Consider the following 22,725-nt stretch of genomic DNA (forward strand, 5'->3'; position numbering starts at 1 on the left):
AGTCTAAATGGTGTTAGACAAACCATTGGAACGGCTGAAGTATTATTTGGAAATAGTTTATCTTGACTATTGAGTAATACTTATATACTTTGTGTATACTAGCTTATAGCCCGTGCAAGGCACGGAACTTTTTAATTATTTATAAACTTTTTAAATATATTGTAAGTGGTGTGAAAGAATTTAATTTATAAATAATAAATTAAAATTTTCATTTAAATAAATTTTGAAATTATGATTTGTTTGTAAGTCAGAACTATTGTAAAAATATATAGGTTCTACTTGTTTCTGTAAAAAAATTGGTTACATATGTTGGATCATCCGACGATGCGATATAAAATACACCGTCACACTCATTAATGGCTTCAGGTAAACTATTGTAATCAAGCCATTACTTTTCTGTTATGTATCATGCCAAAGTATTACTCCCTTCGTCCCTATTTATCTGTCCACTTTGGAAGTAAAATTTTGTCCCTATTTATCTGTCCATTTATACTTTCAAAACTAATTTAATGATAGTTTTTCAAATTTATCTCCATAATATCAATTTTCAAGGCTTGACTTATTTAAAACTTGGTTAAATTCATGTTTTCAAGACATAAAGTAGGGGTATTCCACCATTTTCAAAATATTAATTAGAAGTATTTAATGAAAAAGTTCATACAATCAATTATTTCTTGGTATGTGTTTTTTGTTTTTGTTTTTTCCAAAATGGACAGATAAAAAGGGACGGAGGGAGTATATTTTTTATAAAATTTTAATATATATTGAGAAGAATATGTGACATCAACTTCCATTAGATTTTATTTATAAATGTATTTTATATAAGAATTATTATAATATGATTTAAATTTGGCTTACTAATTTTAAATATATTTGATAAAATAATTTTGTGACAGTGCGATTTATATGATTCTACAATTAAAACTGGTAGAAAATATTTATTTTGAATTAAAATATCCGACTTATTAATTTTAAAATATATTAGATAAAATAATTTTGTGACGGTGCAATTTATATGATTCTACAATTAAAGCTGATAGGAAATATTTATCTTGGATTAAAAAAATCATAAACATGTGAAAGACAGAATTTTGTTTGGATTCAGAAAAGGAATTATAAACATGCATATCAGTTGCCTTATAGAATTAGAAGTTAATTTTGTTCTAATCTAACGGTACTTATTTGTTCAATATACGATCCAACGGATGATAAGCTTTTGGACCATGTGACCATGCGACCAAATTATCTCCCTTACGCTTATTATATATAAGTATATAATTGAACGGGATCAAAATAGTAGAATAATTGTTTCTTTAATTCTGACAATAAAGAACTAAGATTCTATGATGTTATTAATGCTTAAGTTCTTAATCCGGATATAGTGATTGACACTTGTATTTAATGCACATGCCTTGATTCATAAGTTAAGTAATTTATTATAAATTACGAATTTATGTATTGGGCAATGAAATTATATACAGAGTGGGATATTGACTATAGAAGGAAACCGTGTCCGAAAAATATATTCGGGTGATGATGTCCTCTTGAAAGCTCATAAAGATAATTATGCTTTAGTCCTGCAGGCAGATTTGTTCTTGCATAATTATAAGTTTGAGTGGATGATCAAGGATAAAAGATATTGATTAAATTAATTGTCAGAAATTAATTTAATTAATGGACATGCGATATCTTAAACATGGGGAATTTATAAGCAATTAATTTGGGAGCCGAATTAAATAATTAATTTACGGAATTAGGAAAGGTAGTGCAAATATTAGTTCTTTAGTGGATAGAATTAATATTTAATGACATTGGGCCTGGCCCGGAATGTCATTGGAAGGCCTGACCTAATGGTCCATGATCCCTACTGTAGCCTATATATATTCTCGTTCTCCTAAAGCTGAAAAACACACCAAAAAACGAATTCAATTCATCCTAGAGTTTGAGAGAGGCAGGCGTTTTTCTCAAGGAGACAGCTAGGGTTTTGGGTTTTCGGAGCTTTAAGGAGAGGCACACCTTGGGAGATCGAAGGCCACACTTCGTCCAAGGAGAATCAAGGAATACAGTAGAAGACGTGGATTTGAATCGCTTGCGCCGTAGCGATTAAGGTTAATATTCTGTTCGAACTTTCAATTAATATCATAAAACGCAGGGCCAAGGTCCGATTGTTCCAACAGTTTGCTGTCGATAAAATCAAATTTAGGCATGTAAAATTCATGATTGGATCTCATTTCAACAGCTAACTCATGAATTTCCTCTTTAAGCTCTCATCCCTGTAAGAATTGGATGGCCTTTCCTCAGCTTTCTGTTCCAGGGTCACCAACTGTGCACCCTTCAGCTTCTCATTTTCAGCTATCATTCTGGCAAGCTCAGCTCTTAGCTTTGCCATTGTTGTTCCTCGTACAGAGCAGGGTCAGTGTGTGCACTCACCTCACGTACACTGAAAGCTATTTCACTAGCCTCACATGCATGTGTATCGCTCGGTGTTTGCCTTACATCACTCTGTTCATTCACTCTTCCTGCTGTAGCTGTATAAACTACCAATGTCCCCTGAGATGGGTTCAAAGGTAGTGGAGGAACAAATTGTCCTCCTGAAGCCTATGAAGGCAGATTAACTTGCACGCTGCCAAGTTCCGCCTGATCAGAAAAGAAATAGTGATCAGAAAAGTTTTCATACATGATACATTGATTTTGAAATTCTGTGCACTCAATAAACATATTAACCTGTGAATCTGTTTAGGCTTGCACTAGCGTGAGTGTTAGCGCAGTGCTTGACTCTGTACAAGTACCGCGGCAGGACGGTCAATTCAATGGCCTCATTCTGTAGAGAATGGGTCCAGAAACTATTTTAGTGCCTGTTCAAATCTAAACCTTGTTGAGAAGGTAAAGATGAGGCTACAGTTGTCTCCACGGCTTCCACCTTGCTTCTAAAGGGAGACAGAGCTGCGGGTTGACCAAGTATCCTACTTCCACTCCGTTTCCTGGCAAGTTTACGAACTGGTTGCATCGAAGTTTTGGTTGAAGTGTTTGAGAAACGAGAGTTGGTTGAAGAAATCATCAGCTTGGTTATGAACCTGTGTGTTGTCAAGTTCAATGCTGGCATGCTGGTAAACATAATCAAGGGTCACAAACATAATCCGACGTATCAACATTAAAACTAGATGACAAGTTAGTAAGTACCTGAGCTACCTGTAGGTCCGTGCGAAAGGACTGCAACTCCTGGTTGATAGGAGAGTCAGAGTGAAGAGGTTGTGAGGTAGATTATGTTTGTGGTATGATTTGGGAGTGTGTTTGGTGTGGTAGTGGTTCAGATGCAGAGGGTTTGATTCTCGAAGAAATCATATTCTAGTGGTGATCTTCAAATGAAAAAGTCGGTTGTTGTTGATGAGAGGGGAGTGATATGATGATTAGTTAGGTGATGGTGAGGTGATTGTTCTTCTTGGGATTGTTGAGGTGATTGAGTTGTTGTTGTGGTTGTTTAATCTACAAGGGCTGAGGTTGTTTGCGGCTGTTTGTTGTTGTTGTTGTTGTTGTTGTGGAGGGGAACCACTTAAAGCTGATACGGCTGCAGAGGAGCGTTGAAACATTTGCAGATATGAGGAGTGGTGCTAAGAGGAACAGCTGCAAACTTATTCTTATTATCCAGCTGAGTCATCAACTTAGTGCAGGCACGAGGAACTGGTGCCACTGGAGGATTGATGTATGTTCCTTCTCAGCGTCAGTCATTTTATCATTTAGAAACAACATGAATAAATCTTGGGTAAAAGCATGAGACTTTGCATTCTGCTCGACTGATATGCTCCTTAGGGGTCCCAACTTTGTAAGAATGGCTTGAAGTATGAGTTTACCAAGTTGATCAGGCGATTATGAGCAATACAGAACCCAATCTTCTGAAGCAAAGATGATATTACATTGAAGTTCTTGCGAGTGGTAGGAGCAAACACTTTCGCCAAAGTGTCGAAGAAAGGTCCCACTCAGGCTTCAGATTGCCTTTCAACATCCTAGGCAAGTTGATTTCTCCCTGATATAAAATTGTCTGAAAGAATTGGGTGATTTCAGTTTCAGTGGGGAGCTCAGCAAAATTTTCCCTCGGAAACCCAAGTATCCTATTCACATCATCAGTGTTGATATAAATGGTACGTCCTCCGTGTATATCTCCAGAAACCCGATGATTATCCAACAATGTAGTATTCAGGGCTGTCGAATGGAAGTCCTAAATTGGTTGTATCTGAAGTTCTGCGTGAGCTGTAATAGCAGTGCTGACGAGCGACTGGCTATTCAAAAACCGTACCCAGAGTCTACAGCGAGCCAAACTGGCCTCGGGATCAAAGAATCCATTCAAGTTAGTCTCCTCGATTACAAAACGACCGGCCATTTTTAAAATTAAAAATTGAATTAAGTGAGAATTTTTCAAATAAAATATTAATTCTCAAATTTCTCACAAATTTCAATTAATAATTAAATATCAATTAATTAATTAATTAATAATTCGATTTAAATGAGTAAAATCGAATTAAAAAATTAATCTTAAAATGGCTACAAACAAAGTCCCAAACACGGTCTTAATTTCCAATTAATCCAAAAACCCCCAATTAAGCTTCACAAACCTTAAATTTCGAAATCAAGAAACAGGGTTTCGAAATCTTTTGAATCAATCCACCACAAACTGATCTAAACAAACGATTCTCAGTCACAGGAGCTCAAAACCGGTGAAAACTCGAGCAAAATCGTTCGAATCATCCTGACTCAGTCGAACTCAGTTGAACTCGGCGAAATGGGTTAAAATTTCGACAGCACTTCGACTAAATCGTGATTAAAAAACAGTAACAAGCAAGCTTTTTGGGCTTGAATAAGTAACCAGCAAGTTTTTTAATCTAAAACTTGAAAAACTCGATCAAGAACAATGGAGTGTATGTATGCGTGTGTGTGTATCGAAGTGTAATGGAGATGAATAGGTATGACTTTCAAAACTAAAGTCATATGGGTCAGAGGAGGTCGGTATGATTTTCTAAGGAAATGTCATACCGTGTTTCCTAGAATGACATTCTGGGATGATCGGTATGACATTCCTAAAATAAGTCATACCGCTTCAACAAGGTATGTCATTATAATTCGGCATGACATTTTCAAAATGCCGTACCGTATTGTGAGGTGTACTGAGCAAGCCAGCCGATATGACATTTTCTAAAAATATCATACCGAGCTAAGTAACAGATTTTAAAAAAAAAAAAAACAAAAACGAAAATAATATGATTTTTGATTGATTAAAAACAATAAAACTTTTTGCACATTTAATCAAAAATCTAATACACATAATATATAATATATTACACATATATTTTGTAAAATTCAACTTTAATTAAATATAAATACTTATGAATTTAATTTTAATTTATTAAAATGAATTAACTTAAAATCAAATATTTATGCTTAATTAATTTTAAAAAATACAAAATAAATACATATAATTATCTAAATGCACAGAGAATATTACAGGGGAGTATGCAGCACTTGGAAAATTATAGAGACATATATGAGCATGCATAATTTACACAGAAAATTATCAGATAATTTACAAATAATTATATAAAATCTAATAAAATAGATATAATTACATGGGTGTCCTTTGCCGGTGAACAGTCTTCTAGTTTGTACTTGCTTAGAAGATCTCTGACATACTTTGACTGGCAAATGAAGATGCCATCTTCCTTTTGGCTTACTTGAAACCAAGAAAGTAGGATAGCTCACCCATCATACTCATCTCATAATTACTCTGCATTAACTTGGCAAATCTCTTACACAAGTTATCGTTAGTAGAACCAAATATAATATCATCAACATATATTTGAACAAATATCATATCATTATCATGCAATTTGTAAAAGAGAGTTTTGTCTATGACACCTCTAGTGAAATTATTTTCAATTAAAAACTCAGAGAGGGTGTCATACCAAGTCCTTGGTGACTGCTTGAGTCCATAGACAGCTTTGAATAGGAAGTATACAAAATCAGCAAACTCTAGATTTTCAAAGCTAGGGGGCTGTTCCAGATATACTTCTTCTTCCAGCTTTCCATTAAGAAATGCACTTTTCACATCCATCTGATAAACTTTGAAGTTGGAGTGTGCAGCAAATGCAAGAAATATTCGGATGGCTTCAAGACGAGCAACTGGAGCACAGGTTTCATCGTAATCAATTCCTTCTTCTTGGGAATAACCTTTTGCGACTAGTCTGGCTTTGTTTCTTACAACAATGCCATCACCATCTAACTTGTTCTGGTAGACCCATCTAGTTCCAATTATAGATTTACCCTTCAGCCTTGGAACCAGGGCCCAGATTTCTTGTCTCTCAAATTGATTGAGCTCTTCTTGCATGGCAAGAACCCAATCAGGATCAGCAAGTGCTTCATCCACTTTCTTTGGTTCTAATTATGATGAAAAACCAGAGAATAGACATTCATTTGTCGTAGCACTTCTAGTCCTTACACCAACATCAGGATCACCAATAATCAGATCAAAGGGGTGATCTCTGCTCCAAATCCATTCTCTTGGAAGTTGTGTACTTGATGATTCAGCAATATTATCATTAGTCTGATGTGTATGACTAGTTGATCCACCAGCTCCCCCTGAGTTGCTGTCAGGTTGACTTATTGATCCACCACTAGCATCAGTGGAATCTCCAGCATTATTGCCATTTCCTCCACCATTGCCTGGATCATTATCATCATTGTTGTCATCACCTGTTGCAGCCTCAGGTGGCACATCATCATCTGAATCAGAATCTGGATAGTTGTCAAACTTCAGAGATTCAGATGGATTAGCAGATTGTAAACTTGGGAGTTTAGTGTCATCAAATGTTACATTGACACTAACTTTCACTGACAGAGTATCAATTAACTCTATAAGCATTATTAGTATAACCAACAAAAATGGCTTCAGATGCCTTTGGCTCAAACTTGTTCAAGTTCTTCTCTCCATCTTTGAGAACATAGCACTTGGCTCCAAAGACATGAAGGTGTTTGACATAAGGTTTCTTGTTTTTATACAGCTAAAATGGAGTTCTCATATGATCCTTATTGATCAAAGTTCTATTCTGGGTATAGCAGGCTATAGTCACAGCTTCAGCCCAAAAGTACAGTGGAAGCTTTGCTTCAGCAATCATTGTCCTTGCAGCTTCAATCAATGTACGATTCTTTGTTTCGACGACTCCATTCTGCTGAGGAGTCCTTGGTGCTGAATACTGCCTTCTAATTCCCTTTTCAGAGTAAAGTTGATTAGGGTTTGATTCTTGAATTCTGTGCCATTATCTGACCTTACAGCTTTCACTGACACACCCTTATCCAATTCAACTTGCTTTATATGATCAATCACTATCATCGGGGTTTCATCCTTAGAAGCCAGGAAGTAAACCCAAGTAAATTTCGAGAAGTCATCCACAATGACTAAGGCATATCTTCCTCCATCAATTGATGTAACATTTACGGGGCCAAACAAATCCATATGCAACAAATGACGTGGATCTGTAATGGTATTGATGGTTTTGCCTTTGTGAGATGCTCTCTTCACTTTTCCTTTCTGACAAGCTTCACACGGATCATTAGTTGAGAATTATAGGGATGGCAATCCTCTCACTAGATCTCTCTTGACTAGAGAGTTCATGATTTTGAAGTTGAGGTGCGAGAGTTTCTTATGCCATAACCAACTATCTTCAGCAGACGCCTTTGCGTAGAAACAGTGAACTGCATTCCCTGGTCCTGAAGACAAATCAGCTACGTATATGTTGCCTTTCCTTATGCCACATAGTGAAGGATGCTTATCCTTGATATGTTTAATGATACATATCTCCTTTTCAAAATGAACATAATATCCCTTGTCACAAAACTGACTGACACTCAGGAGATTATGTTGAAGTCCTTCAACTATGGAAATATCCTCTATGATGACCCTTCCAACTTTGTACTTGCCATATCCAACAGTACGACCTTTGCTATTGTCAGCAAAAGTAACTGACGGACCAGTTGCTTCTCTTATGTCTTCCAGCAGGGATCTTGTACCAGTCATGTGCATTGACGCTCCATTTTCAAGCACCCAATCAACTCGAACAACTCCACTGGCACCCTGCAAAAGACAACTTGATTAAACCTTCTTTGGGACCCACATTTGATTGGGTCCGGCAGACTTAAAGAATTGATTTCTATCAGGTAATACAACAGAGCCTCTTGGACTGATACTTGGTTCACTCTTGACTAAACTTACTTCCTTAACAACAGCCTTATAAACCTTGGTTTTAGGCTTTGGAACATAAGCCTCCGTCCTAACACGAGGAGGACTAGCAGTCTTTGATCTAGCATGCTTATTGTTTGTGTGTTGCCTAGGTGATGTGTTTCATTTTTAGCTTGCAAATTTCTAAAATAAGCAGACATCATATTGAAAGCACAAGTCATGCAATTATCAACACCACAAGATTTATTGCATGCATCAAAAACAGGAACAACAGGAATATCAGTCACAATAGTAGGAATATCAATAGATTCTACTCTAACCTTGTTAACAGATTTAAAGTTCTCAGTAGAATGACATCTATTGTTCTTGTTCTTACTATTCACAAAATTATTAGGCTTGTTGAAATTAGTTCTCTCAGAGTTGACACCTAAACCAGCTTTGGGCAACCTTACATTGCCTTTCACTTTGATTGGTTTCAGAGATGTCAGGATCTCATCTCTATTCTCATTACTCTCTTTCATTTTAAGGTCTTCCTGTTTGAGTTCATATTTAATGACAACAGGAGTTTCTAACAGAAGTTCAGCTTCTGAGGATTTGAACAGGGGTTGAGGGGAATCTTTCAAAACAAAAGGAATTCCTCTCTCCTCAGCACTCTTCTTAAAGGGAGTAATGTTACTAGCCTTACCTACAGATTTGTTATAGTCAAAACCTATTCCAATAGTTCTCTTGATCTCTTGTTTATCATTAAGTTCTTTGACTATAGTGGAGGCATCCTTAAAGGCTTTACATTTCACTTTCTCTTCATCTAGCTGCAGTCTTAAAGCAATCTCACCTTTTTCTAAAACTCTGAATTTAACATATTGTAATTCTAAGTCCATAGTCAGTTGTTCAATTTTAGGCTTTAATACTTTCATCTCATTCATTTTATAAGCATGAATATCTAAGACTAAAGTATTAATCTTAAGGTTAGCAGCTTTCAACTTACTTATAGCATCATCTCTTTCTAATCCTAATTGCATAAAAAGTTTAGGGCATGTAGGATCTACCTGAAAGCTTCCAGCAGGAGGAGGTGAAGATTATCCAGCATTAGCCATTAGAGCAATATTCCCAATCTGCTCTTCTTCATCACTGTCTGTATCATCCCAGCTTTTCCCTTCTGCGAGATAAGACTTGCTCTTGAAACTTTGACTTCCAGAAGTACCCTGATGCATTCTCACTAATGCATCATACTTCTGCTTCAGCTCGTCGTAGGAATCTTTTCTCTTTCTTTGAACCTTGGGTTGTTTGCACTCAGTTGCAAAGTGTCCCGGTTCACCACAGTTTAAGCATTTGAACTTGCTTCTATCCACCATCCTAGTCTTGTATCATCCTTTGCTAGTAGAAGATGAATAACCTCCTTTTTGAAACCTGTTGGCAGTAGGTTTGTACTTGTAGGAGGAGTTCTTCCGAAATCTCATGTTTCCAAATTTCTTGGCAAACAGTGATAGAGATTGATCTTCTAACTGTTCTAGCTCTTCCAATGTATAGAACTCTTCATCACCACTAGAAGAAGCAGTCTGACCCATCTCAGGTACAACAAACTCTTGAGGGGTTTTAGAAGGAACAACATCATCCTTCTTTTCTTCCGGTGCAGGTGATTCATCAACTAGAGCTCTTGAATGGTTCAGTGTTTTACCCCAACCATATCACTGTTTACTCTGAACTTGTTCGAGTTCATAAGTTTTCAAAACTCCGTAGAGTCTTTCCAGAGAAATCGCATTCAGATCTCTGCTTTCCCTGATTGCAGTGATTCTGTGTTCTAGATGTTCAGGAAGTGTTAAGAGAAACTTCATGTTGACCTCCTTCTTGTCGTAGTATTTCCCATTCAGATTTAAATTATTAATCAGGTTATTAAGTCTGATAAACACTTCTGAAATCCCTTCTCCGGGATTGGAACCAAACTGTTCATACTGAGCCATCAGTATCTCTTTCTTGTTCTCTCTGACTTCATCTGAGCCTTCGTTTATAATCTCTAGTGTATCCCAGATTTGCTTTGCGTTCGTACAATTAACAACAGCGTTGTACATAACCGGATCTAGAGATTCAACCAAAATCAGTTGAAGAGCGTCATCTAAGTTCATCTGTTCACTCTCTTCATCTGTGTACTCAGAAAGTTCTTTCGGAACAGTTTTATGAGGTATTAGCACACCATCCTCTTCGTGTGCTAGTATGAGCTTCATCGGAGTAGAAACACCTTTGTTCAGAATCCCGATATATTTTCTGTTGGCGGTGCGGAGGAATATTAACATATGCCTCTTCCATAGGCTAAAGTGTTCCTTGCTGAACTGCGGGATTTTAATGCTACTGATCTTTTGTGTACTCATGTTTAAGGATTTAAAGTGAATAGTGTTTGGATGAGATTTGGATTTTTGAAAGAAAAATATTTTAAATCAGAATTAATTTTTGGAATTAATTCGAATAAAAATATTTGGACGTTACAGAGTGTGTATAGGATCTAATACGGAAAAATGGTATCAACTGCTCTGATGCCAATTTTTAAGTCCTCGAAACGATTGTAGAAAGGGTGGTTCAATACAATCGTCACTAAAATCGCGGCGGAATAATCAGATTAGAATATAACTTGTTAATCAGATTTTAATTAATTAATATAACAATGTTTTAAGTCGTTATATAATTAATATGGTTCGTTTTAATGTCCACTAAAGTTCATAGAATAAATTCGATATGATGTATTCTAACTTAGTGATTAAAACAACCGAGTGATCAAAGCATAGAAAACTGTGGATATAACAATTGCAAGTTACAAACAACTTGAAAGCTTTTACAATGCTTGAACAAAATAGAAATGAAGAAGTGAAGCCATATATATAGGCAAATCACTTGGAACTAGGTATGACATTGAAAGGAATGACTTTCTAGCTTCGGAATGACATTACAATGGAAGATACGACATTTTTACACAAAGCCATGCCATAAAACAAAGAAGGAATGACATATATAAAGAATGTCATACTGCCAGGGGCGGTATGACTTTCTTACTTGGCCATTACTCTTGAATCGGTATGACTTTACCAAATAAAGTCATTCGGTTGCACTTTATATGACATTTTAAAGTCATATAAACACAAGTCATACACACACAAGGGAATGCCTGATTAGCAGACACAGTATGACATTTTGTCATACCAGGAAATGTCTGAAACAGAGAAACGGTATGACATTTTGTCATACAAGGAAATGCCATATAATCAGACACCGTATGACTTTACTAAATAAAGTCATACCGACTGCTTAAGTCAGCCTGACAAGCACGGTATGACTTTGTTTTATAAAGTCATACCGAGTTATAAATTGTATAAAACATGATTTTCTAATTAAATAAATACTCAGTAATTACTCAATTAATTATATTAATCATATAAATTCATAGAATAAATTGATTCGAAGATGAATCAATTTAATAAATAAATTATACAACTAATTGGATTAATTTGATAAGTGGAGTAATTAAAAAAATATTTATAAAATTCTTTTCCTTCAGCAGCAGGGACTCCAGACTTTGTTGAACGTTGTAGATCTTTGTCTTGATTGAACGGCCACTTATAGTTGATGCAGAACACTTAATCTGAGTAGCTGACACACAAATGTACTGTCTGGTTCATCTGTATCTAGCTGAATTAAATATTCTTTATCAAATAAACATTTGAGACGTGGCTTGTTCGTCGAGTCTTTGACTTCATAGTTCTTCTTCATAAGTAAAAATAGTATGGAATCTTCTGAATAAATAAAGTATTAAAACTTTATACCTTCTGCACTTCTGGACGTGCTACAAAAGATTATATGTACACTGAGGCTTGAACATGTTAATGAACTTCTTCTAGTGGTGTGCAGCAGCATCCTGAAATTCTTTAGACATATAACTTCAATAAATCACTTGACGTTCTTCGTACGGATTCCTTCAACAGTACTTGCTATTTACCTTGCTTTCTTATCAGAGTTGAGTTGGTACCTCTTTTTTTTTTTTTGCTAAATAGATATGTATTAGAAAGAAAAGAATGTACAAACTATCCTGCCATCTATGGCTCTCTAAAATAAATCTAAGACAACAGATTCAAAATAGAGAGCCGAGCAAAGCAAAAGAGAGGGCAGAACAACCCCCATAATAAATACAACGCAACAACTAGTCAAAATGAGAGATACAAGTTCGTAAGACATAATTACTACGAACAGCAGCAATAAACCAAGACTCTCCAAAAATACGAGCCTGCAAGTCAGTGATAATGCCATGAAGGAGCTTTCGTGGTCCAAAAGAGCCTCTGTTGTGTCTTCTAGCATTCCTCTCGCGCCAAAGGTGGTAGGAAAGAATCTGAGCAGCAATAAGAGCAATGGTGCGCCTGGAAGGGTCAGGGCAGGTCATGAGGTGCTCAAGAAGATCTGTCCATCGCCAATGGGGTAAAATCCGAGTCCTGTAGATGGGAGAAAAAAGCATATCCATAATATAACATGTATAAGGGCAATGAACAAAGAGATGGGAGTGAGATTCCACTCCACCAATACAAAGATAGCACTGCAAAGTGGTCGTAAGGTCCCAGTGGTCAAGTCTGTCCAAGGTTCTAAGACGTTCCTTACAGACAAGCCAAGAATGAAGTTGGTAGCGAGAAACCCCCTGTTTGAACCAAACAGTAGAGTACCAAGGAACCCCACTACCACGTAATCGAATTGAGTCCCAAATAGAATGCACAGTAACATTATGTCCAGAGACAGAATCCCAAAGGAGAACATCAGAGCTGGTAGACACGGTGGGGTAGGAGAAGGTTGTCAACCAATTACTAAATCGAGTCCCACTTCGACGCTGGCTAGAGACAGGTTCCGGGATCGCCCAGTGACCATGAGAGATCCAATCAGAAACCAAGGCTTGGGGAGAGGAGCCCAGGTGTGAAATAATTGGATCCGTAGAGCATGTGGCAATAGTAGTCGAGTTATACCAGGGGTCAAGCCAGAGTAAAGTTGAGGCTCCGTTACCAATTATGAATCTGATGTGAGCTTTAGCTGAGTCACGTAGTGATAAAAGCTTACGCCAAATCCAGGAGCAGTCAGTTGGGGTGGGGAGTAACCAGAAGGACTTCTGTTTGACCACAGAGTGAATAACCCAGTTAACCCAAAGAGAAGAGCAATCTTTATTCACAATTTTCCAAAGATGGGAGAGAATCTGTGCTTCATTCCATGTAGCCGGGTTGGGGATACCAAGCCCACCCTCCTCTTTAGGTAGACAGAGATCCACCCAGGCAACTTTGGCTCCACCAACAACCAAAGAACCTTTCCACAAGAACCGGGTGAGTATGGACCGAATAGTGTGATGAACACCCTTGGGGAGAATGAAGTGGCGTGTCCAAAATGAAATCATGGCAAGAAGGACAGACTTTATAAGTTGGACCCTTCCAGCAATAGAGAGCAAAATATTCGTCCAGTCATCAATGCGAGCAGTTAATTTTTCAATTAAGGGCATGCAGTCGTTAACACAGAGTTGCTTTGTGATAAGGGGCACACCAAGGAAGCGCACAGGTAAAGTGCCATGAGGAATAGCATAAGTATGATCAAACCAAGAGGTCAACAGAGCATCACAATTATTAAGAAAGCAAGTACTCTTCAAAAGATTGGCAGTAAGGCCACTAACCCGAGAAAATTTAGCAAGAGAGTCTATGATGTGCCCAATCGACACCCTGTCGCCCCTCAAGAAAATGAGTACATCATCAGCAAAGAACAAGTGTGTGAGCTTGAGTTCTTTGCACTTCCAATGATACTGAAAACCAGTTGGAACCTGATTGAGAATAGAAGAGAACACATTCATTGCGAGGGTGAAGAGGTAAGGCGAGATGGGGTCACCCTGTCTAAGCCCCTTTGCACCCTTGAAGAACCCCACACTGGCCCCATTAAGCTTGACAGAGAAGCAAGTGGTGCAAACACATCCTTTTATCCAGGTAATGAATCTGGATGGGAAGTTCATATAATGAAGGCAGTCCAGCAAAAAATCCCAATTAATTGAATCGAAAGCCTTGTTGAGGTCGAGTTTTAAGGCACATTTTGGGAGTCCAGTTTCTCGACCATACCCCCTAAAGAGCTCCTGGGCAAGAAGAATGTTATCACTAATCTGGCGACCAGGGACGAAAGCAGATTGTGCCTTATCAATTATTCCAGGCATAACACACTTGAGTCTACAAGCAATAATCTTCGAGATGCACTTATAGATAGTAGAACATAGAGCAATCGGACGAAAGTCTTTCATACAGGTGGGCGACCGAGTTTTAGGAACCAGTGCAATAAGAGTAGAATTCACCCCAAGGTGCATGGGGTCACCCTCAAAAAAACTCCGGACCGCTTTGCAAAAGTCGCGACCAAAGATTGACCAAGTCGCAAGAAAGAACTCACGATTAAACCCATCAGGACCCGGTGCCTTGCCAGGTTTAAGCGACTTAAGAGTTTGGAGGATCAAGTCATCCGTAACAGGAGCAACAAGTGCTTCATGAGTGTCCAAGGGGAGAAGAGGGCAAGATAAGTTCTCCCAATCCAAAGCAACTCGTTCCCCAGCAGAACCAAGATGACCTTGGAAATGATTAACAGCCACACTCGCTACAGCATCGTGACCATGGACAAGGTCACCATTCTGATTGAGAATTGAAAGGATCTTGTTGGTATTCCAGTTGGTACGAGTTTGGCCAAAGAAGAACTTGGTATTCGAGTCTCCCAATTTCAACCATTTACATCTAGACTTTTGTTTGTAGAGCTCCTCCTCATGATCAAGAGCAGTGTTGAGGGCAGAGATGGCAGAGTCCTCAGCATGCAACAGAGATGTATTTCCCCTATCAAGGGTCACAGAATTTTGAACGGAGGCAAGGGGTGTGCGGCACTGCTGGACAACAGAACGAACATCCCCATGCTCCCTATTCAAAATCACCAGATTAGCTCGAACAAGTTTAAGTTTTCTCCAAAAAACAGCAAGCGGATCCCATAAAGCAGAGTGTCCCAAGCCCTGGCCACGCAATCAAGAAAACCATCAAGGCTGATCATATAGTTAAAAAACTGGAAAATCTTGTGAACCCTGCGCACAGAATCACAGACAGTGATGACTAGAGCATGATGATCCATAATGCCTCTATTGTGGACTACCACTTGACTCGAGGCGAAGTTCAGAAGCCAAGAGTCATTAACAAGGACCCTGTCTAATCTTTTCAACACCAAGTCATTCTCCCTTCTGTTTGTCCAGGTAAAAGTATCCCCAATGGTTCGAAGACAAGTGAGACCAGCATCAGCCACACAGTCTTTAAAAGCTTGCATCTCGGGTGTCCAGTGCTCACGACCCCCCAGAATTTCAGAAATGCTCAACACAGTATTAAAATCCCCAGCCAGGCACCAGGATTCACCCACAGAATAAGAGGAAATAAAATTCCACAGAGGTACACGATCACATCCATCATTAAAAGCATAGATAAACGAAATGACAAAGCTAGAATTGTTCTCTTTAAATAACGCACGACAAGTAACATGTTGAGGGCTGGAGTTTAGAACAGAAACAGTCCAAATAGCAGCATCCCAACCAATAATAATACGACCATTATAATGATCAGCATGCTTAGAAACCCAAGACCAGTTTCGTTTAATTCTATTTACAACCTTGGACATATTTTGAACTTTAACTTTAGTTTCCATAAAACCAACAAAGCTAAGATGATTAGAATCAACAAAATGAAGGGCCTCTTTTTGATGAGACCGCTTATTAAGACCCCTTACATTCCAAGTGGCACAATTCATTAAGAAAGGTTTAAGATAGTCACCTTACCCCGTGACCGTAGGCTTCTTTTGTTTTCAATATGAGTGAAACCATCTTCATCAACATTCTTTCCTCTCTTGCTTGGAGAGGCCAAAGATGGAGACACTTGGGGAGATTCAGTAAAAAAGGGTCCATTTTGACCCTTACCTTTGCTCTTCTTTCTCTTGTTCTTGGAGGATTCAGAAACAGTGGCTTGAGGACAGATTGGAGGTGTGTTAGAAGCTGGCAAGGCACAAACAACCTCAATGAACCCCTGATCAACTTCCATCTCAACTGGAGCATCACCAGAGCATCCCAAGGGCGCAACAGGCGCATCTTGGAGCTCAACATCACTAGAGCGCACTACGGGCGCATCTGGCGCATTAACAGGCGCATCAACCACAGACGCATTAGCAGGGCATTCCACGGGCACTTCAGGGACACTATGGGGCATAGTATTCCCTTCATTGGAATTAACAGAGACAGGCTCAGAATCAGTTCCAACAACCTCAGTTTCAGCTAAGGACACAATTTCTCCTTCTTCAAGAACAGAAAACTTGTTAGAGGTGCCAACAACATCAGGGTTGGGGGTGGTTGGGTTGGTGACAGGTTGAACAGGGGTGGGGTTCACAGTAGGATCCTTCTCCACAGGACAACCCATAAACTCAGCTTTTTCTTTCCCTTTCTTTACTGGAGCCTTTTCCTTGGTGGGGGGCTTCACATAGGAGGGGTTCTTTTCACATCTTGAGTCAAAATGCCCAAAAGCTTTACAGTAGGAACAACACTGTGGGACCGAACTATAGTCGATGCCCACCCTAACTTTGACCACTTCACCCGTATCCTCATCAATAACAGGGACCCAAACAGCCTTTGGATAGGAACAATCATAAGTGATTTCTACAAGAACCCCAGCATACTTCATAGGATTCAGTGTGGCAGTTTGCTTATCAAGACTAACTGGGACTCCCACAGCACTAGCAATGTGCTTGAGACCCTCCCTTGTCCAATAAGAGTGTGGAACATCAACAAGTTTCACCCAAGTGGAGACTTTTTTAATCACATTTTTCTGAAAATTTGCTCCATCAGTCCAAGGTGCAAGGTATAGGCGTTTACCCCCAATTTGGACAGAGTTAAGAGCCAAGACCTTCTTCATATCCTCCACAGCATCAAACCGAAAGGTGTAGTATCCTTTTGAGTTGTAGTAAACATTTTTGAGACCACTGTTGGTCCATAGCTTCAAAGCCTGCTCTTTAACATATTTAAACTGTAAACTAGCCCCAACAAAGTGACCAATGCAGCTAGAAGACCATTGTTTTCGAGCCTCAACTAGAAATGAGTGTGGCAACTCAAGATTGGCCGTACCGTCCCCTTTAAAGAAATCTTCCTAGGAGCATCTTTAAACCCATCATCAAACTGCTCAGCATTAGCTCCATTATTAACAATCTTAGACCAAGTAAGTCTAGGAATACTCGAGTCCTCACAACTGGTGGACTCAGAATTAGGTAGATTCGAAGAACCCCATTTTAAACCTCAAAACTATTTTTTAAAGACTCCAACGAGCTAGACTTAACAAACCCCAAATCATCAACATTTCTAGCATATTTAGAAGACTGAAATTTGACAAAATCATTCATAGATAGGCCATTATTCTCAAGAAATGTGTAACGACCACGAAATTCAAGTACGGATGATTATCATTTTATAACTTATTAAGTTATGCAAACTATTTTTATTTTTTTTCTCTATTTATTGGTATATGTAGTTATTTCGAAAGTTGTGCGAGACCTTATTATTTATTATAGCCAGGCACGGGTAATGATTAAAAAAAAAATTGAGCGTATAAAGATATATTTAGAATTATTGAGAATCCCAATATTAATATCAATTAGCATAATGATTACTGTAGCAAAAAAAAATACGAAATAGAAATTTCAGTTAATTCTATTTTATTATTATTATTATTTTTTTCTATTTATTTACAAGGACCAAGATAATAAACACTCACAAGTTATATGTCCTTGTTAGCAAATTATACTCTATAAAAAGTCAAAGAAAAACTAGTTTGCAACAGAAAAGAATTGATAACTCAAGTTAGGAGAGAAATAGGAGAGAGAAGCTTTTAGAAGAGGAGAAAAACAAGGAAATTGGCAGGGGAAGATTGCTATGAAAGGCAGTTAACAAAGAAATACTAAGGTAATAAACTCATAGCCTAAATTTAGTAATATGTAATTTAATAGATTTAGAAGTATTAAATTCTTGAACACAATCCTAGAGCCACATTAAATTGCATTTATTTTCTTATGCAATTAAGTATCAGCTGCACAATTCTTTTGTTTTGAGGCTTGTATTATTGATTGATTTCAATTAAAAGAAAGTGTATTATCTTTTCCCCAAATTATTCAAAATTAGGGTTTATAACAATTGGGCGTTTTTGATTTAAGCTTGATTTGGTTGAGGTATGGGTATGAATGGACAGAGGGAGAGAAGACGAGGAGAATAAGGGTAGCGGGGAGTGCCGAGCACCGCCAGAACGACGGCAACACCGTCGTCCGATTCCGGCGACGTGAGCGGAGCACGGAAAGGGATAAAGAGACGGGGATCGAAGGGGGAAATGGGGGAGATCGACTGGGCTTGTTGAGGGGAGTATTTTCATAGAAAAACCGGAGCGAATGAAGATGGTCGGAGTGAGAGAGAGGGAGGGGGAGAGAGAGAGAGAGAGAGAGAGAGAGAGAGAGGGAGGGGTTGTGCGGTGGTGAAACCGCCGGGGAAATTCCGGCCGGCGGTGGGTGAGGGTGGAGAAGGTAGAGATGAGGGAGATGAAGGAGGGGCAGTTTGGTAAATTGCTTGTAAATAAGTTCTGATAATTAGTCTGCTGGGAAAGAATTTGTTGTCGGATTGTAAAACGGATTACATATTTGGATTCCTTGCGAAAAAATAGATGAAATAGGCTTTTGAATCGTTGAAAACGGATTAGAAATTAATGAGATATTAGTGGTCAAAGTTTCACCATGGATGTTGACTTCGAGGAGAGAGAAAATTAGATGGGTGTGTTGGAGAAGATGATGACGTGGCGGTTTCTGATTGGTTAGAATGTTGTAAATTAGTATTTAATTAATTTGAGTGTTAAAATGATGAAATTAGTAAAAGTGTAAAACATGAAAATTTAAGTAAATGAATTTTCGGATTTAACGGTAGAGTCAAATTTTGGGTTCGAAGAATATTAAATAATATTATATTTTGGGTGATTTATAAATAATTAATGAAATTGGTGGATATGGATAATAATTAGTTAAGTGGGCAATTTAGAGGAAGTGAGAAATTGAGATGACAAGAATGGAACAAAATTAGAGATATTTGTGAGGATTATTGTTGCGAATAAATAAATTTATAATACATTGTCCGAGATTATTTTAAGTGAAGATTACTAAATTTACTACTCTGTGTGATATAGAATATTTACCATCTGGAAATGCGAGCTCAATTTGAGACAAGAATATTTTATATAAATATCAAAGGACGCCAGGCAAGTTCACTTGATCACTTCCTTGATGTGCCAAAAGTGTGCTTTTATTCTGTCCAATGTGCTTATATTTTGTATGAAATGTTTGATACTCTGATAATTCGAAACAATTGTTCACTTTAGAATATTAGAACGAGTAGATCGCATGAAGATTTCTATTCTATATTAAACTTCTGCAAAGACAACTTTTCTTAACAACTAGAGTCTACCCATCATTCGGGTCGACTTATGATTTTCTCAAGTCCTTAAATATTATTTGTCTCAGACTAACTCCACTTGAAAATTCATTCCTATTCTTGAATTATTGTTTTGGCTTTGTACCAATGATCATTCATTGTATATTATTTTATTTTATTTTGTTATCGAGCCCCTTTCTATTGAGTTCATTCTTTCTTAAAATATTATTTTATTTCAGAACATCTTCATTTGAGAATTTCATTCATATTCTTGAGCTGTTATGAGAATTATTGATTTAAGGTTGCTCTAAATTAAATCAAGGATCATTTACTAACCGATATAGCTGAATTTCGAGCCCTATTCTCGATTCTGTCTTATTACCGATATTATACTCTTTTTACATGTCCTCTCTTGAAGATGATTATTCACATTAGACATGTTCAATTATTCAGATTTCGGTTTAATATCTCTAATTCGATTCGTATTCCGACTCAGATTGTTTAACTTCTTTCCAATCTGAGAAATTTTGGTTCGATGTTGTAAAGGTGCAATTGTTCGCATCTGAGAAAAGAATGAAGAGTTTATAGAGACGAAAAGAGTTTTGTTGTACTCTGGGAAAGATTCTGAAATACTGGTCAACACGAATGATTTGCATTCGTGGTAGAAAAGAGAATGAATAGTGTCCCTTTGTGGGAAGATTTTAAGGGTTGAAAATGATAACCCTTGTGCTAGCAAAGTGTGGATGTGGAGTGGCGCCTTTCGACAGTCGCGATCAGGCTGCGAGGGCGACACAGGGTGGTACTCGCTCAATGGCGGTGATCGAGCCTTGTGTGGGACCACTGGGATGGAGACCAGTAATTGATGTTTTATTCTTTCTTAAATCCTATGTGTGTTAATTGCAGCACTTCCTTTGAAACTGCATGATTGATAAATCTGGGTAAATCCTTTTGTGATTTATCTTGTGATGCTTCATATGTTGATAGTGGACAGGCTAAGCATTTAATTGCTCATACTTGCAACTCTATATTTGTAATTCCTTTGTGATTTATCTTGTGATGCTTCATACGTTGATAGTGGACTTGCTGAGCATTCAATTGCTCATACTTGCAACTCTTTATTTCCTTTAAACAGTAAAGACAGAAAATGGCACATGAGAAAAATAATCCAGAGGCACATAACAGCAAAGTCAAGGGCAAGGCGTGATGTTGTGGCACACGAAGGATGCGAAGACTAGTTCCCGTAGCGAGGATGTTTACAATAATAATAGCAGTAGTTTTTACTTTTGCACTTATCATTGTAATTTTATGAAAAACTGAGTGGAAGTGTAAGATCGGCCCCGGATTGGTGGGGCGAGTTATGTAACGTTAGACATGTATGCTAAGATAGTGTGACGGCCTAGATTCGGGATATACGGATCTGGGGGCGTTACAAATTTGGTATCAGAGCTGTGTTATATTCTTAGGACACGGGAACCCGAGGAATATAACGAGAGAGTGTGACGATAATACAAGAGATAAGATATATGTATATGATAGTTATACATCGACGAGAGCATGCAAAGGTATATAAGATACCCGAGACTCTTTTAGGGGACATTAAACCTCATAGTTATAAATACATATATGTATATACAAGTAATTTTAAGATGATAAACTTATGATGGCATTGTATAATTACCTGTGAAGATGATAGTAGCCAGTTCTCTTCGAGGATGCTCTTCCACGCCGTATACCTATGACTACTGAAATTGTAATTTGGGTAATGCAGCATCAAAGAATATTATGATTACTGATAGAATTCAGTGGACACGACTATTCAAATCATTGAGCCTTCACCATGTGAGATTATAGGTTTGGTAACCTACTAGTTACCCTGTATTTATTACTATGCCATAGGGAGAGGCATCAATTTTACCTTAATTTTTTTTTTTTTTTTTTTTTTTGTTTTTGTCAAAAATAACATCTTCACTATCATTGACTATCCAGATATCTACCCCCGTCTTTTATTCTTTCATTACCTATACCAGAGGGTAGATATGATCAAGTGATTGTCGGATGGACTTAGACACTTTTCATTTGACTTCTCTAAAGGCTACTTCATTCTCTTTTCATTCACCACGATGTCGACTCCTGATCAATATCAATTCAAGTTCTATACCTTTATCAACACCACATCTATTGACGAGATTCTTTTATCATCCTTTTGAAAGGTTTTTATTCAATATATATTCACATACCAAGCCAAGAGCTCGAGTATTACAACCAGAGACTTCTATCCCAAAGACTTCTGTTTCCATCTTATGCAATATTAAGATAACGATCTCCTTATTACAAGGTTTCTTCTTTTCTACTTGGAAACCCTTTAGTTTCAATATCAATTTCTATTCCAATTTTCACATCAACTCAGCACCAGATTTTATTCTCACACCAATAAGTCTCGGTATTAGGAGGGAGACAGTGCCACACTCGGCACACTTTATATTTGTACAACAACATGAGATGCTAGCAAAGTATTGCCTTGAGTTTTAAGTTTTTCATGTCGTATTGTTGGGGATGCAAGAATTATATAATTATGTAATTGTTCAAGAGATCCCGGTTTCTGGCCCGGGAAATTATGATAAAGGATTCTATCAAATAGTTGTTAAGATATTTGAGAAACTTCATATAGATATATATATATAAACTCCTTTGACCCTTTTCGGACATATAGGAGCCACTTTTGTGGTTCGAAAACTATTAAAAATTTTGGTTTATAGTTATAGAGATATTCAGACACTGATGGCTTGGATTTCTTTGGCATGATTTGATCTTTTACAAGATAACACTTATAATTTATGAGTATCTCGAGTTCTGCTCCTGTTTATGATTACTGACATTTTACAATAACGGACATAAGACCTTGCATTTCTTTATTAATACGATGCAGATTCAGACATAAGATCTTTCGAGGAGATAGGGATGTAGGTAGATATCCTATTGACCATTATTTAATTAATATCTCGGT

The 22,725-nt window shown here is 37.6% G+C and overlaps 1 protein-coding gene and 1 long non-coding RNA gene across 2 annotated transcripts; one reads left to right on the forward strand and one right to left on the reverse strand.

Annotated features, from left to right (window-relative positions):
• Nucleotides 1-16,026: 16,026 nt before the first annotated feature.
• LOC135149469 (uncharacterized) lies at nucleotides 16,027-17,659 on the reverse strand. The gene is made up of 3 exons (XM_064085191.1): nucleotides 17,601-17,659; nucleotides 17,388-17,508; nucleotides 16,027-17,268 (listed from the first exon to the last, which is right to left on the reverse strand). The coding sequence occupies exons 1-3, from the start codon at nucleotides 17,657-17,659 to the stop codon at nucleotides 16,027-16,029; spliced, it is 1,422 nt and encodes a 473-aa protein (XP_063941261.1).
• Nucleotides 17,660-18,081: 422 nt separating this feature from the next.
• LOC135149365 (uncharacterized) lies at nucleotides 18,082-21,293 on the forward strand. Its single transcript, XR_010287810.1, has 3 exons — nucleotides 18,082-18,218; nucleotides 19,477-19,548; nucleotides 20,854-21,293. It is a non-coding gene; the product is annotated as an uncharacterized LOC135149365 (long non-coding RNA).
• Nucleotides 21,294-22,725: the final 1,432 nt, after the last annotated feature.

This window comes from Daucus carota, chromosome 9 (genome assembly GCF_001625215.2).
Source record: "Daucus carota subsp. sativus chromosome 9, DH1 v3.0, whole genome shotgun sequence".
NCBI lineage: Eukaryota > Viridiplantae > Streptophyta > Magnoliopsida > Apiales > Apiaceae > Daucus > Daucus carota.